The 20,006-nt window shown below is 33.8% G+C and overlaps 1 protein-coding gene across 10 annotated transcripts in view; it reads right to left on the minus strand.

The window, feature by feature from the left end:
* ITSN1 (intersectin 1) overlaps positions 1 to 20,006 on the minus strand; it is a 322,258-nt gene that overhangs the window by 214,454 nt on the left and 87,798 nt on the right. For 9 of the 10 annotated variants that reach the window (XR_012474001.1, XM_074214063.1, XM_074214060.1 and 6 more), the window contains 4 exons: positions 16,787 to 16,887; positions 11,361 to 11,424; positions 4,104 to 4,241; positions 961 to 1,076 (listed from right to left, as the gene is read on the minus strand). Coding sequence is in view for 9 of the 10 variants with exons in the window: in XM_074214063.1 (XP_074070164.1) it covers positions 961 to 1,076; positions 4,104 to 4,241; positions 11,361 to 11,424; positions 16,787 to 16,887 (419 nt within the window). In the remaining variant the exon portion in view is untranslated. Of the gene's footprint in view, positions 1 to 960; positions 1,077 to 4,103; positions 4,242 to 11,360; positions 11,425 to 16,786; positions 16,888 to 18,163; positions 20,003 to 20,006 lie in introns of those variants that run through there. The other variant, XM_074214064.1, reaches the window with a different exon arrangement.

Below are 20,006 nucleotides of genomic sequence, written 5' to 3' on the forward strand. Positions count from 1 at the left end.
ATCCCTCTCTCAAAACATATCTTTACTCTACATCACTAATTATTAGAGAAATGCAAATTAAAGTATCTCTGAGGTATCATCTCACATCTCTCAGACTGGCCAATATGACCAGAAAGGACAATGATCAATGTTGGAAGGAATGTCGGAAATCTGGGACACTAATACACTGTTGGTGGAGGTGTGAACTCATCCAACCTTTCTGGAGAGCAGTTTGGAATTATGCCCAAAAGGCAACAAAAAAAATGTGCATACACTTTGATCCAGCAATACCACTACTGTGGCTATACCCTGAGGAGATTAAGAAAAAGGGTAAAAACATCACTTGTACAAAAATATTCATCATAGCCCTATTTGTAGTGGCAAAGACTTAGAAACTGAGTGAATGTTCATCATTTGGGGAATGGCTTAATAAACTGTAGTATATGTATTTGATGGAACCTATTAGAAACCAGGAGGGATGGGAATTCAGGGAAGCCTTAAAGGATCTGCATGAACTGATGCTGAACGAAATGAGCAGAACCAGAAGAACACTGTACACCCTAACAGCAACATGGGGGTGATGGTCATTCCATCAGTTCAACAATCAGGTACAATTTTGGGGTATCTGTGACAGAGAATGCCATTTGTATCCAGAGAAAGAATTGTGGAGTTTGAACAAAGACCAAAGACTATTATTACCTTTAATTTAAAAAGAAAAAAATTCTTTCTTATTATGTAATTTTGCCATATCTCATATTTTATGTTTCTTCCTTAAGGATATGATTTCTCTCTCATCACATTCAACTTAGATCAATGCATACCATGGAAACAATGTAAAGACTAACAGACTGCCTTCTGAGGGGGGTGGGGGGAGGGAAGCAAGATTGGGGGGTAATTGTAAAATTCAAAATAAATAAAATCTCTCTTAAAAAACATCTTTGAAAATAATGTGACACAATTAAAATATAAAAACCAACTCACCAGGTAATTTTTTTTCCAGCTGTTGCTGTTCCTCTTCTAACACTGGTTCCTCTGGTAACCTTTGGTCTACAGATACAGAACTTATAACAGATATACCACTGCCAGAGCGAACCCTTCTGCAAGGAAAAAAAAGCTATGCATCATTAATCTTTCTAAGATTGACTGTTCAGAATTTTTTTAAATGCAAAACAATAAAATATATAAGATCACCAGGAAAGCAAACTATATTAATATATAGTTAAAAGTAAGTTAAGGAGTCTAAACCCAGGGAAAGAACTGCTGGAAAAAGAAACCTTTTTAGAGATCTTCCAGATTTAGTTCTATTATCCATAGTTCAATAAGGTCAGTACCACACTGACAATCTTTATCTTCTCTGCCTTCATACTAGGGGACTTCAACATATACACTGATACTCAAAAGTTCTAACCTCCTAGTTCTCAAGTTATTTCCCAAGACTTAGCTATAGACAAAGATGGTAATACCACTCTGAGCTTAAGTTTCCTCTTCTATAAAATGGGGATAATATCAGCACCTTCCTCCAAGGATTCTTGTAAGGATTAAATGAGATTACATATAAAATGTTTTACAAACCTTAAAGCATTATAAAAATGCTAGTTGTTACCATATAGTGCTTTAAGGTTTATAATGTGTTTATGTTATTCTCCTAAGAAATTAGTGAGGTTGGCATTATTATTGTCTCTATTTTACAGATAAAGAAACTGAGACTGACAGATGTTAAGTGATTTACCTGCAGTCCCTTCAATTCAACAAGCATTTTTAGATTACTTATAATATACCACGTTGGAGAGGTTTTAATTTCAATAATGAACTGGGTCTTCTTTCCTAGGACCACCACTGCAATGTGAGTAGAGGCTCATTGCCAGGTGATGAATTTTCTAGCCATCAAACCCATAAAATGAAGTAAAATAAAACAATGAGCCTCAATCCTGTTCATTTCCCACCATTTTCTTTTCTTCAGTGATGGTTGAGGAGGAGGCAGATATCCTATTTTAAATATCAGAAAATTGAGCAAAAAGATTATTTATACAAACTGAAATAATCATTGGCAGAATCAGGACAAAATCTGCCTTAGATACAAGAACTTAATTCTCTTGACCATAGACATTTGTGCTAATTAGCTGAATTGCACATTATGCAACAAATTGCACATATAATTAAGGAAAAGTGGTAGCTTTGGGGACATTTGTGCTACTCACTTCACAAATGAAGGAAAAAAAATATACTCTTTCCAGTCACAAAATTTATCAAATCATGGCTCTAAACCTGTAATGAAAATGGAACTACAAACACCAAACCAGTGTTTTATCAGTCTACTGACATTCTTTACTATTTGATACTACTTGATAAGGAAGAGAGCTAAAAGCATCTTAAAAAAAGATTTTTCTAGTATATTAATAAAGGTTACTTAAAAAATAAACCAAATGCTAACTCTCAAAGTTTTAAAGGATTCTTAGAATAAAACATTTTTCAGAGATTCTAATTCTTTGTTTTACTCCACCTTTGCACTATATAGTAAAAGAATTAACTTACATTTTGGAGGAGAGTAAATAACAGCAAAGAGTTTCTTATTTATAATTCATTAACTTGTTTTTACATAAATTTCTGATAAGATATAAAGTATTACAGTATTACAGTAAAGAGCAAAAGTATTTTGTAGAGCAAGACTTACGAATTAATGTATGACCTATAACAAACAACTAGGATTTAATATAAATTTGCATTCACTTCCCACAGAAAAATATAATAATGATTATGATGAGGAAGAGGATGATGATAGTTCACATTTATATAGCTAATAAATATTTCCTTAAACTAGTTTACTATGGGTAAATTACCACTCTGAGCTTAAGTTTCCTCTTCTATAAAATGGGGATAATATCAGCACCTTCCTCCAAGGATTCTTGTAAGGATTAAATGAGATTACATATAAAATGTTTTACAAACCTTAAAGCATTATAAAAATGCTAGTTGTTACCATATAGTGCTTTATGGTTTATAATGTGTTTATGTTATTCTCCTAAGAAATTAGTGAGGTTGGCATTATTATTGTCTCTATTTTACAGATAAAGAAACTGAGACTGACAGATGTTAAATGATTTACCTACGGGTCACTTCAATTCAACAAGCATTTTTAGATTACTTATAATATACTGAGGATACAGAGACTAAAATAAAAGTCCTTTCCATCAAGCAGTTTATATTCTACCAGAGGGAGACATGTGTGTAAATCATACAAATAGAAAGTTATTTCAAGGCCTGCTAACAGTGGAAAGCAGCAAAGGCCTTCCATACAAGATGGCTTAAAATGGCACTTAAATTGAGCCCTGAACAGAAGGAATTCAAAGCAAAGGGAAATTGTAGTGAAGCAATTATAATGAAAGTGAATAACAGTGAAATTCCTTTGCAAAGGCACAGAGATGGAAGATGGAAAAGCAAGAAGCTCAACTTGAAAAGACTGCTGAGTCTGTAAAAGGGAGATATCAAATCAGTCTGGAAAAATAATAATTTAGAAAGATAAATTGGAGCCAGATTGTAAAGACATCTATAGTATCTATATCTTAGAAGCAATAGACAGACACTGGAGCTTTTGGAACAGAGGCATGACATGGTTAGGACTCAGAAATATTAAATTGGGCAGATCTATGGGAGCTGCTGAATATGGGAACATCAGTTAGGAACCTCTTATAGGGGTCTAGCTAAGAGGTAATGAAGGTTTAACCTATGGTGGCTATTGTGTGAATGGAAAGAAGGCAAGAGCTCAAAAGAGATTAGGGTTCGAGATAGGTTAAGGGAGAAACAAAGAGAAAGATTTGGAAAAGATATGCATGATGATGAAACTATGGGAGCTCATGAGATCACCAAGGAAAAAAGTAGCCAGAGAAGAAGGCCCAGAATAGCTTGAAAGGGATGAGGCATGGATGTCACAAGGCTAGTAAATGTCTGAAGTAGGATCAGCACTTCCATATCAGGACCCTGCCCACTACTCCTTGCCAACTTCAGACAGAATAGAAAGTCTCAGGAAGGTCAAGGAAGATAAGAACTGAGAAAACACCACTGAAAGTAGTAATTATGAAATACTAATCAAAGTTTGAAACACAGGAAAAGATTCATATTATTCTTACCTAAATGAAGGAGGAATATATTCTGGAGGCAGTACTGGTGGTAGGGGTTGGCCAGACATAGCCACATCAATTAAGTGCATTGCTAGAATAAATTCTTCTGCTGTTAGTTTTCCATCTTGATCAATATCTGAAAGGTTCCTATTGAACAAAACATTAAAAGTGTCCTTATTACAATCTTTGTTAAAACTCAAAGACAATATCAGTAAGACAAAAAAAAACCCTTCTTTTTACCTTTAATGCTAACAAGTAAAATTAAAATTCAATGAATTTAGGTTGGGCAATTTCAATATACTATACTATCAAATACTATACCATCAAATTTCCTCATACACCCCCCTATCAAAAGATTTCCTAAAAGTTCTAATGTCTTCCCTACCAGTCATTTTTATGCCTTTTTTTCTTGAAGAAAATGTCAAGCTACTGAGAGAGAACTGAAGAGAGAGCTCAACTGGGAGTCAAATAAGTCTAGTATCAAATTCTGCAATGGACATTTACCAGATCAGTAACCATGGGTATATAAAACAACTTAGCTTCATATGTGTAAAATGGGAATAAATAACAACTGCTTACTAAATTCACAGGGCAGCTGAAAGGCAAGTAAGTATATATGTGTATACACAAAAGAAATGTCTAGGTGTGCATATATACCACGTAAACTGTATAAGAGTATTATAAATATTATATATACAAAATGTGTTTTGTATATAGTATATATTTTATGTCATGAATTATATAATTTATATATCCTAAATTGCACATAATATATATAATATATATGAATCTCCTACATATGTATATCAAGTATATATGTATATAAGCTACATACAATGTATATTATGTGTATATAAATTGTAGTTTTTGTATATAAACATGTGTGTATTTCTCTTTTTCATCATTTAATATCCTTGTATGGTTGATAAGCAGTTACTATCTTTTTTATATATAATGAAGCTGATATATACAGACATGTATACACTCAAATATGTAAAATCCTTTTTATATATCTATATATATAAAGGGTCTTACAAACACTAAAGTACTAAATAATGGTTAATTATTAGTACTATTATTGTTTCTAGTATTGTATTCAAGCTTTTAGCAGCTATGGCAGTCCTATTCCTGACCTAAATTTTCTAATGTTTTTTGCCATTCATTTCTATAAATTTATTCCCATTCAAAACATCTTACCTCTCCATCAAACTGGCTAACTTTTTCCTTAAATTCATCATTCTATCTTCTTCCTCTTTGGCTTTCTAAAAAACCTCTCCCCCTCTCTTAGAATGTATCACTCTCCCACACACCTCTCAAAATTCTGAGCATTCTTCAAGATTTAGTTCCTTTCCTGACCCCCTTCATTTCTCTAGCACCGTTTCAAAGAAAAGAAGGCCCAATGCCTTTATATAATAGGTACTAAAAAACTTTCTAAACTGAAATGAATTCACATTGAAGTCACTAATGACCACTGTCCATACTGACATGGTTGGGAGGAGCTGGTCAAGTTCTTAATAGAATCTACCTCTTTATCCTATACATTAGATATCATACTATGAAGTATACTAGTCTTCATAGTGATCATTTTGTTTACACTCATCATGAATACTGCAAGGTGGATAAACAACTGAACTATAAAATGATTTTTCCAACTTTGGGTATAAGAAGAAATCAGCTTCTAAATGAGGAAATCCTTATGAAATTTTCTATTTAAATGTCTTTTATAATTAATCAACAAGTATTAATTAATTGCCTACTATGTGCCATCCACGCTGTTTCTATGGATACAACAAAAGAATAGAACATTCTTATAATGGGTTTACATTATAATAAGACAGGGAAAGTTCATTAAAAGTATCTATTACATAAATATTGTTAATAAATGCAAATACACACACACAGAGCAGCAAAATATAAAGGTAATTTAAATGGAAGTGTCCCAATAGTTGGGGAGACCAGGAAAGGCATAAAACATTAAATAATGCTTGAGCTCCATCTAAAAGGTAAAAGAGAGACTTGTGAGGTGGAAGTATATTACAGGTATGGAGGACAACCAGAGCAATGGTACAGAGATGGTAGATGAAATGTTATGCATGAGAATCAGGCTGAAGTCCAATATGGTTTGATTACAGTGAGCTGGAAGGAAGGTAAGGTTGGAAAGATAGTATGAAGAAGATGTTAAAGGGCTTTAAAAACCTAGAGAGGAGCTTCTATTTTATCTAAGATGGAAAAGGAAGTCACTGGAGTTGGCAGAGTAGTAGTCAGGTAGTCAGATCTACATTAAAGAAAAATTACTAAGGGGTGGGGATGTGAATAAAGGAGGAGAGGATGGGCCAGGGGGGGAGAGTGGTCAGATATAACACATTTTCTTTTTTACTTCTTGCAAGGGGCTGGGATTGGATGGCCTGCCCAGGACCATGGGGCCAGGAGGATTCTGGGCCTAAGGGGTGGTATGGGGGCCCAGGGCTTCTTGGCTCCAGGACCAGGGATCTGTCTGCTGCACCACTCAGTGACCCTACAGCAGAGTCAGAGTGAAAGGAGAAAGAAAATAGAGTACATGGTAGTGGAGAAATAAGAAAGGAGGGAGTTGCGATCAGCAATGGCAATGTTGGAAAAATATGGAAGTAATTTTTGTGATGGACTTATCATAAAGAATGTGATCCACCCATGACAGAGTTGTTAATGTTGGAACAAACACTGAAGCACATTTGTTATTATTATTATTATTATTTGAGGGAGGGTACAGGGCAAATGGGGCTGGGTAGCCTGCCTGGGGCCACATAGCAGGGTGATCTTTGAGTGTCTGAGGCTGTATTCGGACCCAGGTGCTCCTGGCTCAAGGGCCAATGCTCTGTCTGCTACCCAGCCACCCCTACTATTATTACTATTTTATTTTATTTGGGGTCTTTTTTTTCTTTTTTTTTGGTTTTTGCAGGGCAGTGGGGATCGGGTGGCTTGCATGTCACATGTCTGGGTGATTGTCAGGTCTACGGGGCTAGATGTGGGCTCAGATGCTCATGGCTCCAGGGCTGGTGCTTCATCCATTGCACCACCTGACCATACCTACAATTATTACTATTATTTTTTTTAATTTTAATTTTTTTCCTCTCCCCTTTACTTTATCGCTCAAGCAAGTATATACTCATGAGGGGGAGGGGGTACTTTGTTTACTCTTAAACAAGAATATTTTATTAATGTAAAAAAACATTTGTACAAAATGAGAATAAAAAAAAATAAAAAACTTACCAAAGGCAAAAAAAAAAATTACTTTGGCTGCAGCATGTAGGATGGACTGCAGGGTGAGGAACTTAGATTCAAAGATACTAAGTAAAAGGCTAATGTAATGACCAAGGCAAGCTAGGATGGCAACTATATGTAGAGAATGGAGAGAAGAGGTTGCTGGACTTGAGAGATGTTGTGAAAGTAGAAACATCAAGATTTGGCAACTAATTGGATGTGTGAGGTGAAGACCCCAAGATAATGCCAAGATGACAAACCTGAGAGACTAGAAGGGTGGTAACCCTTCTGACAGAAATAGAAAAGTCTGGGAGGGAGAAGGGGTAAAATCATGAGTTCAATTTTAGACATGTTCAGTTTAAGATATTTCCAGGATATTAAGTCTGAAATGTCCAAAGGCAACTAATGATGTCTTAATGACTTCTAGTTTCATCAGGAGTAAATATCAATATTGATATGGTTTGCATCTTTTAGTAACATAGCAACTTGTTGATATATTAAAAAAGAATTCATATACAGAATATCAATAGTTAACTTTTATAGTTAGGCTAAAAACTATATGATTCTTGGCCCTTTTTCTGATATTTTGCTGCAATCACTCCAAAAAAAACAAGAGTTATACAATCATAAAAATATATGTTTAGGGGCAGCTAGGTGGCGTAGTGGATAAAGCACCGGCCTTGGAGTCAGGAGTTACCTGGGTTCAAATCCAGTCTCACATACTTAATAATTACCTAGCTGTGCGGCCTTGGGCAAGCCACTTAACCCCATTTGCCTTGCAAAAATCTAAATCTATGTGTGTCTGTGTGTGTGTGTGTGTGTGTGTGTTTAGATAGTATACAAAAAAATTGGAAGAGATTTCAGATCAAATAGTCTCATTCCCCTAATTTTATTTTTAAAACACTAAATCTTACTCATTTCTGAAAATATCTATTTTCCTAAGCCCAGTGAACTCTCTTAACAACAATCAAAAACACAATTCAACAAAACTAACTAATGCAACAACTATGGCTGACTATATACAAAATATCCCTTATCTATATTCCCATTTCTATAGTGAAGGTACATTTTTTTCAATTCTTTTCTAGATCTAAGTTCTACTTTATCATATTTACACAGCATTCAGTTTCATTTATTTCATATACATTGTTGTAGACACCATGTTTTCCTCTGAATCAATTTATATGGCTTTTCCCATGCTTCTCTAAATTTAATCTACCCATAGTTCCTCAAAGGATCCTGAGAACATACTGTTGTTGTATATTTTCTTTTAGTCGTTCCCCAAATGATGGCTGTCTACTTTTGCATCCAGGTCTTTGTAGCTATGGATATTTTGATGTATATTTTACCTTTCTTCCTCTAACATCTTTAAGATATGTGCTAATCATGGGACACTAGATGGTATAATGGGCAGAACACTGACCCTAAAGATCAGGAGGAGCTAAGTTCAAATTCGAACTCAGACACTTGACACATATACTAGCTGTATGACTTTGGGCAAGACACTTTAACCCCCCTCACTCAAATCCAATGCACTTGTTTTTTATGGCTTCATGGCATCACTGATGTCATGGTCTTCTTTGAAATGAAAGCCAAGGGGGGCAGTTAGGTGGTGCAGTGGATGGAGCACCGGCCCTGGAGTCAGGAGGACCTGAGGACAAATCCAGTCTAAGACACTAAATAATTACCTAGTTGTGTGATCCTGCGGAAGTCACTTAACCCCATTGGCTTGCAACACCCCCCCCCCAAAAAATGAAAGATAAACATCATCATGAAACAAACAATGGAATCTGAGTCAAAAAGTATGGATATTTCATTTACTTTCTTTTGTTAGCATAATTCTAAATTGCCTCACAGAGTAGTTATTCTAATTCATACTTCTATCATTAGTATTAGAGTACATGTCTTCCTATAGTTTCTCCAAAATAAGTTATTCTATCTTTTGTCATCATTACCAATTTCCTAGCTGTGAGTTAAAAACTTGAGAATTATTTTGATTTTCATGTCTCTTCTGAAGCATACTTTTTATATTGTCACTAATAGTTTCCAAGTCTTGAGAACTCTTTGTTCTTGTGCTCTGACATTTATCTTTTGGTGAATGACTTGTTTTTTCAAACCTCTCCTGCTGCTCAGCCCAGTAAATTGTTCACTATTCCAAAGTCCTTTTTCAGAAATGTTAAGGTACCTAGAGAAATGTATGCAGCAAATGGGATCCCTATAGAAGATTTATGTGTGGAAGAATATGAAGAAGAATCATACAGAATGATTTCTTTTGCTATTGAAAGGCTGATCCACTATGATGAGAAACATAGATGCTCTAAAATTCTTTTTAAAATGATCCCCCCCCCCCGATTTGATACTTTTTAGAAGTGAAATTTCACAATGACTACAAATCGATTGATTACTATAGTAAAGCAACTTTTCAGTTCCAAGAGACTAAATGACAAAACAACTGAAGAATGATGCCAGACAAAGACTAGGTTTATGTTAATGGGTGACTAAGATGTAAACAAGGAGAATGCTACATTGGGACACTGAACTGTCTTCATGCCATTAATCAAGAACACTTCCCTTCATTCTCCAGTTACTTCTGGAATACTAAATTGATTTTAAAATTATGTAAGGTGTTCATTTATGTAAGCTTTATAGTTAATTCATCCCCAGGCACCCATTTTTTTCTTTTTTAAAAAATTTATTTATTTATTTTGAATTTTACAATTTTCCCCCAATCTCGCTTCCCCCCCCCCCTTGAAGGCAGTCTATTAGTCTTCACATTGTTTGCATGGTATACATTGATCTAAGTTGAATATGATAAGAAAAAAATCATATCTTTTTTTTTTTAGGGTTTTGCAAGGCAATGGGGTTAAGTGGCTTGCCCAAGGCCACACAGGTAGGTAATTATTAAGTGTCTGAGGCCACATTTGAACTCAGGTCCTCCTGACTCCAGGGCCAGTGCTCTATCCACTACACCACCTAGCTACCCCAGGAAATCATATCCTTAAGGAAAAAAATTAAGTATAAGAGGTATAACAAAATTACATAATAAGATAACAGTTTTTATAAATTTAAGGTAACTAGTCTTTGGTCTTTGTTCAAACTCCCCAATTCTTTCTTTGGATACAGATGGTATTCTCCATCACAGATAGCCCAAAATTGCCCAGACACCCATTTTAAAGGGAGACAAAACCATTTATTAAATGCCCTTAGCTTCTCTTCCCAAATGACTTCTGGTTTCAAACACTAGCACTTTAAGGTAATAAGTAGGCAAGAAAGACACAACCATCCCAACATGACAGGTATCATATATTTTAAAGTTATATTTGGTAAAAGACTGATTCCATAATATTCTTATATCCCTTTGGAGTAAAGGCAAGAATGGTTTATAATTCTAAAAGCATGCCCTTACAAAGCCTGGATGGGTCCTAGACTTCAGCAGCTCTCAACAGCAAGCTAAGAGTTCCCATATACGTAAATATTAACTCAGGCTTCTGAGACTTGGGAATATGATGGCTACAATGTGATTATAGGTTTTTTTTTGTTTGTTTTTTTAGTAAAGCAATGGGATTAAAATGACCTGCCCAAAGTTACACAGCTAAGTAATTATCAAGTGTCTGAGACCAAATTTGAACTCAGGTCCTCTATCCACTGTACCATCTAGATGCCCCAAGGTGACTTTACTTTTTAACAAACATGCCATCAAGAAGCAGGTAACTGAAATTTGATACAAAATAGAAAACACTAAATTAATGTCCATAGGAAATAAGCACATGATAAATATAAATGACCTATTCAACGTAAAGCTCAAATGAAAGCTTCTATTTCCATGTGTAAGTCTTTACTAGAACTATATATTTCAATCATCCCTAACACTGAAATCTCACTGATTAACATTCACTTGAAAAACAAGATAATGATAAGAAACCAAAAACAGCATTTGAAATTTAGCATAATCATCTCTATCTAAAGCCAACAAAAGGCCAATCTTAAAGATTTGTGAGTAACTATGTCTAAGAATAAAAAATTTCTTACCATATTGTAGCCAGCTGAGTCTGTGGTAAACTTGATTGCATAAGAATAGTTCTTGCTTGGGGACCTAATAAATATCAGGAAAAAGTTAATAGGATAAATCAGTAGTTATTCACTTTAAGCAAAAAGCAGGATTCAGGATATTGATTCTATTAAGTCTCGTGATTTTAAACCAATTAAAATGATTTTAGAATATATATATATATATATATATATATATATATATATATATGTATGTGTGTGTGTGTGTGTGTGTGTGTGTATATATATATATATATATATATAAATGAAATAGGAAATAGTCAAAATGAAATATCAGTAAAATGAATGAGACTAACATAGAAGAATGGACATATTACTTTTAAGAGTTAAAAATTTAAATTTCAACCTATCTTTTCCTGGGTCAAAACTCTGATATTCCATTATCTAAATATAATCTTCTATTATTCTGTCTATCCCTATACCTCCTTCCTGTTAAATGCATTCTTTAGCTTAAGATTTCCAATTCCTCTAGCAAACTCCCCTGTACTTTCTTAAGCCATTAATCTAGCTTTGATTTCACTTTTCTCTCTAATCACAACCCTAGAATTAATCAATTCAACTCCATGACTGTCCTTTCTCAAGTTCTTTGCCCTCATCCCTTGCCAAATCCCAGTCCTGGATTACAACCAAGCATTTGCTGAAAAATAGTGATAAAAATCACACAACCAATATAGACTGGCACTTTATAACTGTATTATCAAATTTCAACTAGGTCCTCACTAACAACTAGACAGTCATAATATTTCTAATTGATTAACTATTTCACTATCAAGAGAAACTACTTCAATCCTTTTCTTCTTTCATCAAGGCTCTCACACTTCTCCCTCTATATATCTTTTCACCTGAACACCTCTTACTTTACTGGAAAAAGTAAGACCATTCTTCTTTTGCCCTTCTCTTCATCTCAAAATTTCTAGATATCATTCCCCACTCTCACTTCCTTTCCCTCCAGTCTCATACTGAACTAAGGAGGCCCTTCTCCTTGTCATAGTCAATTCCTTTTTAAGTGTTCTTGGCAGCATTCCTTTTGATCTTTTCCAAAAGAGTATTCACTCAATTATCTCCTCTCTTACTCTAATCTTTCCTACCTGCTTCACCATTATCTTCAAATATGCCCAAGTCTTCCCATCTTTTAAAAAAAAACAACCCTCCTTAGAGCCTACCATTCTCTCAAGTTATCATCATCATAATCTCTATTTCTCTAAAAAGTGTCTATAAAAAGATGTCTCCCCTTGTCTCTATCACTTCTTTAATTCAATCATCTGTAATTTAGCTTTTAACTTCATCATTGCACTGAAACTTTTCAAAGTTGTCAATGATCTCTACAAGTCTTTTCTCAGCCTCATTCTCCTTGACCCAGTTGTTTCATTTGACACTAATGGCTATCCTACATTCCTGGATATATTCTCTTGTGAATTTTCATGATTCTGCTCTCTCCTGGTTATCCTTCCTATATTGATCTTCTTTCTCCAACCTCCTTTGCTGGTTTATTGTCCTTATTCCCTAGGGTCCAACTTTTCTTTTCCCCCCTTAGGCCCTTTTTTTCACTCTCTTAAGAGACCTCATAAGCTACCAAACATTTAACTATCAAATCCATGCACGTGTCTTAAATCTCTCCCCTAATTCTCAGTCTCTCATCAACATTTGGGTATTACATACTGGATTTCCCAGAGATATCTCAAACTCAGCATATGGGAAAAAAAATAACTCACTATCTTTACATCAAAACCCCTATTCCAAAATTATTTCTATTGAAGACACTAAAATCCTTCAGTCTCTCCCATATTGAACTCCTCACTTTCCTTCACTCAAAATATCCAAGCCACAGCAAAATTTCAACATTTCTATCACAAAGATATTTCTCCCATCTGATTCCTCCTTTCTTCTCAAATAACTACAATAGTTCAGGCTTTCAACACCACTCACCTAGACAATTACAATGACCTCATCTCCCTGTCTTAAGTCTTTTCCCAATCCAATCCACTTAATCTATTGCTTTGAAGCCAATATTCCTTAAATTCAGACCTTGTCATGTCACCCTCACCAGGACTACTACACTGGATTCCCTATTGATTTTCTTATCTGAAATCTCTATCTGCCCTAATAAATTCTCCATACAGCTGCCAAAGTTATTTTTCTTTCACTTGATAAACCATAGTGATTTCCTATTACCTCTAGGATCAAATATATCCTCTGTTTGGTTTTTAAAGCCCTTAACAATCTGGTCCCTACCTCTCTATTCTGACTGTACCCTTTCTGCACTAGAGATCCATACAGACTGATTTTCTTTCTGTTTCTTGAGACACACAATCTCCTATCTTCATGTCTTTGCACTAGTTATCACCCCATACTTGAAATAATTCCTCACTTCTTTTGAGTATAATGTTTCCCTATATTCTCTCTAATGTATTACATAAACATATGTTCATATATTATACATGCACATGTGTCCATACATATACACATGTGCCCATACATATGCACATGTGCATATTTACACAAATATGTGCATTATTTCCCTAATTAGAATGACTGCAGGCATAATTTCATTCTTGGTATTTACATCTCCAGATGATGACATAACAAACTCTTAAAAAGTTTTGATCTAGCCAAACTCTGATAATTATAAGTGATAACAGACAGTTAGAAGATTTAGATACTGTTCAGAAATCTCTTATTTACAAAATTAAGGTTTCTTTCCTATACTACGCTTATATTTAATAGCTCTCAAATAGCAAACAATTTTTAAGAACTTCAGTCCATGTTAGTTATTAATTTGCTGGTTCTTCTTAGCTATTCACAAAATTAGGGGTTTTATTCCTAAAACAAAGTAAATATTAGTTTGTATGTATAAGCAGATTAATATGGATGTAAGGGAGAAGGAAGAGACAAGCTTGTAGGAGACTAACACAGACTGATCCAATGATTCTGGAAAATAATTTTTAACTATGTCCAAAAGGCTATAAAACTGTGTATACCTTTTAAACCAAACAAAACCACTACTAGGTCTGTATCCCAAAGGGATCAAAGTGAAAAGGAAATGAGACTATAGGTATAAAATATTTACAGCAGTTTTTTTTTTGCAGTGGTAAAGAATTGGCAATTGAGGGGATGGTCATTAATTGGGGAATAAGTTATAATTGTGATGGGATGCTATTGTGCTGTAAGAAATGACAAACAGGGTTAATTTCAGAAAAACCTGGGAATATCTGTATGAGAAGATACAAAGTGAAGTGAGCAGAACTGTACACAGTATTACAATAATACAACAACAATCCACAATTCCAAAGGACTCATGATGAGAAATGAAATCCACTTCCAAAAATAAAAGCAGTTGAACTCTAAAAACAGATTGAAATACATTTCCTTTCCCCTTCTTTTTCTTGGGTTTTTTTAAATTTCATACCATTAATTAATGTGAAAAATATATTTTGCATAACTTATCAAGTATGCATTACAGGTATTGTATTTCTTGACTTCTCAATGGGGAGAGGAAAGGTTAGGAGAGAAAATTCAGAACAGGAAAAAAATTAATAAAAAAGGTTATTATAAATAAGTTAGTAAACTAGGAATACTGTCACTAGAAAGAAAAGAGGTCTTATTGTTGAGACAGAATATGAAAGGACTTGGGAGCTTTTCAAGATCTACAAGGTAGGACAAAGGAAAACATCAAAAGAGAACATCTTGAACATGGGCTACTAGGTCAACTAATGCTACTGACAAAAATAATGAAAGAAGTTTAAGAGTACTATAGGGCAGCTAGGTGGCATAGTGGATAAAGCACTGGCCTTGGAGTCAGGAGTACCTGGGTTCAAATCCGGTCTCAGACACCTAATAATTACCTAGCTGTGTGGCCTTGGATAAGCCACTTAACCCCATTTGCCTTGCAAAAGCCTTAAAAAAAAAAAAAGAGTATACTATACAAATAATATCTTTAATAAAAAAAAAAGAGTATACTATAAGGGGGGGGGGGGAAGAGTATACTATAAGGGAAAGCTAAAAAGCTCAATTTTAATCATTTTGAGATTGAGGTATAGCAATGTAGAGATTACCCACAGGTAATTGGTGATTTGAGTATTGAGCTCAGGAACAAGATCAAGGCTAGATATCTAGAATTGAGAGTCATATGGCTAGAGATGAAACACAAATCTATGGAAATGATTTAGACTTATGGAAAAGAATTTTGGGAAAAGAAAATCAGAGATAAAACCTTGAGCTTAAAGGATCAGAAAGAGGATGAAGAGACAACTGAGAACAAGGAGTTATGAGACAACTGTTAAGAAGAGAACTAAGGAGAAGATGGGGTATCAAAGAGAAGGGATATTCAAAAATCTCATGTTGAAGGGGATGAAGACTAAAAAAGACCATTGGCTTTGATGATTAAGACTAGTCAAATAGGATTACCACTGCTATGATGAAAAGTCAGAAGGAGATATTTATTCACAAATACTTTACTTTAGAAAAGGAACCTATAAGGAATGGCTAATAAATTAATGACTCCTAAGGACTAAAGTTCTTATAAAAATGTTTTCTCCTTGTCAGGAACATGTTAAAAAAACAGTTAAGAAATATCTAAATATGCTTTTATTTGATCATAAGATTTTAGATTTAGAAATGGAAAGTCCCTTAAGAGTTTATTCTAATAAAAATACCTCAATTTATAAATGAGGAAACAGTTCAGGGAGATTAAATGACTGGTCCAAGGTCATCCAAGTATTGAGTGGTAGATTTCACATTTTAACCTAAGTTCTTTGATTCCATATCTAGTGTCTGTTCAGGGAACCACACTGCTTTATCATTTTAAAAAAATCTATTTTCATTATAATGTCATAACTGGATATTTCCTCTTGAGAAAAAGCATTTTTATAACTGGTAAAAATTTAATTTAAAAATACAGTAAATGCATACTTTAAAAAATATTTCTAAGTAGTACTAGAATCCTCCTAAGATCAAATGATAAAATATGAAAACCCATTTGGAAAACTTTAATACAGGTTTCAAAAACCTCCAAAAAAAGGTTCCTTAAAAAAAAAGGAAAATTTGCTTTATAAATGCTATAGTTATTATTGTTGTTGTTGTTATTATTGTTGTTATTATTATTCTCACTTCCTCCACTCCAAAAGAATAGAGCTTTTTCCCACAGAGAACCTATAATGACTATAGAAGCAAATTAGCTGGGCATTCCCAATAGATAAACAGAAATGAGGCAGATGGAGAAGGAAAGCATTATTCAAAAATAGTTCTTTAGCAAAGTTGTTTTGTTTTTGTTTTTTCAATTGTTAGAAGTTTTTAAAAAGAAAATTTAGAGTTTCCCTAATAAAGGATGAAACTTTAAAACAGACCACATTTTTCAAAATTAATGTTCACATATTAACCCATCCGAATACCTGTTAGATGTCCACTCATTGTTTTGTCATGGCTATTGAATAGTTGCCTATATTTCAGTCTTGATGACTGAGGGACAGCCCATTCTGCCACAGGAGAGGCACTAAGAGAATTAAAAAAGATAAAAATTAGTAACAAGAATTTGTCTATGTCCACCCTTTGCTTAAATTGTCTTTTTTTAAAAAAAAAAAGTTTAGCTTTGATTATTTATTCTTATGTTTATTCATTTTTTAATTTTAATATACATATGTACCAAAAAGATGATGATCTATTTACTTTTAACATAGATAAAAATTCAGTCCAAATGGCTGTTCCAATTTACAGACTCTATTCACTGACTATATGCTAAAGGCTAATCAAAAAGGATAGAAAATTACTAAAGTAAAAAGTGACAATACAATGGTTCTTAATGCTATACCATTTCCATCACCCTAAGAAAAGAATGTCAAGCCCTGATAGCACCCAAGTCTTAATTTTTCACATACCAAAAATGAAAATACATTTTTTTGTTAAAGCGAAATAAGATGCTGTCATTCTGAGAGATTTAAATTCCAACCCAGGGATAAAGATTGGATCTGAGGTTTCAATGAGGAAATTCTCTCTACCAAGGTAGGTCAGTTGCTTCTCTGCAACTTAAAGAGCAGACAGTTGTCTAATGCACTAAAGAGGTTAATGAACTTGACAAGGATGTGTCAGAGACAAGACATGTTGGCTCAAGCCTGGCTCTAAGTAGCACTTGAAGGCTTTTAGAGATGAGGAACCAAATAGCCTGATAGTTACAAGGCAAATCAATGCCACAAAAATAAAAAAAAAAGGTGCTAGTAATCCAATGCTGACTATTCCTTTGCCAATACACCTTGATGCAGACCTGAAGAAAATCCTTTTCCAGGACTCAATGTGGGTCTAGATGTATTTAAGGACTGGGTGACTTTAAATGATACTACCCAGAATATCAAATCACTTTAGTATTAGGAGCTGAACTCAGACTTTCAAGAAAAGCAATCTTTTATTTAACCTTTTATTTAACAATAATGATGGCATACTACTTTTGATGTGGATTACAATTGGTACTTCATTGATACTTAATGTCTAATTTCCATGCTAATTTGTAAAAGTTAAAACGACCAGAAGCTAAGTCTATCAATTTTAATTTCTGTTACCTATATTAGATTTTTAAATATAACAAAGGCACCTGAAAATGTCTTTATAAATTCAAATGTTTCAAATTATAAGTAATAGTTTTTTCTAATGCAATTATAAAGTATTTTATGTACAAGAGTTACCATAAAGCTTTCACACACACATGTATTCATTCATATTAAATAATTTCTGAAAAAGTGACAAAAATTTACAATACTTTAAATGAGGAAAAAACTTACAAGGAAGACTCCAACTGCGAATTCTGCTGCAATAATTCCCTCATTTTAATTCAGTTAATATTCTGCTAATTTATCCTCTTACTTTCTTATCAGAAGTTAATTTATCTTTCCATTGCACTAATGGAGTACAAGGAGTGTTACATATGAAAAAGACACTAGATTACACTTATCAAGTCAAAATGCTGTTCTGTTGCCTTCATAAGATATAACTTTTCTAAGTTAATTATAAATTATGAATATTTGTAAGGAATTTAAATTATAGTATCAAAAAGAAAACATCTTAAAGTGAGATAGTTTGGTACTAACATTTGGTACTATCATTTACTTAACAAAAATCCTTCTTGGTTTTGAAGATCCCTGTGCATGGGATAGAAACTGGGTATATTTTGTAAAACCTCAAAGAACTAGCATGAATTAACTGAAAATTTAGAAAAACATTCAACACTGAAAAAGCAAAGGCAGCCAGTGAAAACACAAGCAAAGATTAAGTTAAAAAAATAGTAACAAAAACAACTTTCAAGTTAGTTCATGAGATCTGAACACATCATTCCCAACTTCTTACATCTACTAGTATAATAATCATTAAATAATAAGACAGATTTTGTTCTGGGGCTTTCATCATTATTTAACAGGTATACCATAAATCAATGGCACTACACAAATTCTGCAAAGTTCTTCAAAACATTTTTTGAAAATTACTGTAAAAGAACAGAAGACAAATGAACCAAACCATTTCATAAAGATTTTCCATTAAAAAAGAGTTTCTGGCTCACAATTAACCAGAAAACTGAACTAAGTGGAAAATAACTTTTAATGTTTCCCATTGCCAACTAAAGACAAAAAAACTATGTGAAAATTCTGAAGAATGTTTAAAAAGCAAAATTCTCTATCGCAATAGCAACTAAACACTTTTGCCTGCATCTTTATAAGGAAATTTCATTCTCTATCTTAAAATGTCTAATTCTAAGTAGTTAAATTTATTTTTCCCAGTTTAAAACTGTATTAATTTTACTCTTTACTACTATCTTTTCCATTTTTTCATTCTCCTCCTAGAAAAGGAATTCTTAACCTAAGCCTGTCAACTTTTGAATATATATAGTTTTTGATGGGAATAGCTAGGTGTCACAGTGGATTGAACATCAACTCTGGAATTAGAAGGACTTAAGTTCAAATCCAGCCCCAGACACTTGACACTTACTGGCTAGGTGACCCTTAACCCCAATTGCCTAGCTAGCTAGCTAGACAGATAGATAGACAGACAGACAAAAAGACAACCATATTTCAGTGGTCACTAGATTTCATTGTAATCTTTTTAATTTATTTTAGGTATTTTGAAACATTTTTAATTGTCTATAGGCCTTCCTGGATTACCAAATGAGTGCATGACAAAAATGATTAAGAAAGTCAGTCCTGGGGGCAGTTGGATGGTGCAGTAGATAGAGCACTGGGTCCTGGAGTCAGGAGGACTTGAGTTTAAATCCAGCCTCAGACTCTTAACTCCACTGCCATTGCAAAAAAAAGGAGTCAGTACTAGAAGATGGACAACATGCAAAACCTTTCCTGAATGGTAATAACTTTGTTAATGATATAAATGAAGACATACTATGCAATTAGGAAAACTATATTTGGTAATCAAATAACACAAGAAATAACAAACCCTATTTTTCCTCAATTAAATAATCTCAGAACGAGTTGACATTTATGGAACACCAATGAGATTTTGCTTAGTTACAGAAATTATGTGGTTAGACAATAATAGAGATTATTAGCTCATGTTAAAATGCAGGCATTTAAACAATTACTGAACCCATTTAATTAGGTCACCCATTATAATCAAAAGGCA

Source organism: Macrotis lagotis, chromosome 1 (assembly GCF_037893015.1).
Source record: "Macrotis lagotis isolate mMagLag1 chromosome 1, bilby.v1.9.chrom.fasta, whole genome shotgun sequence".
Taxonomy (NCBI): Eukaryota; Metazoa; Chordata; class Mammalia; order Peramelemorphia; family Peramelidae; genus Macrotis; species Macrotis lagotis.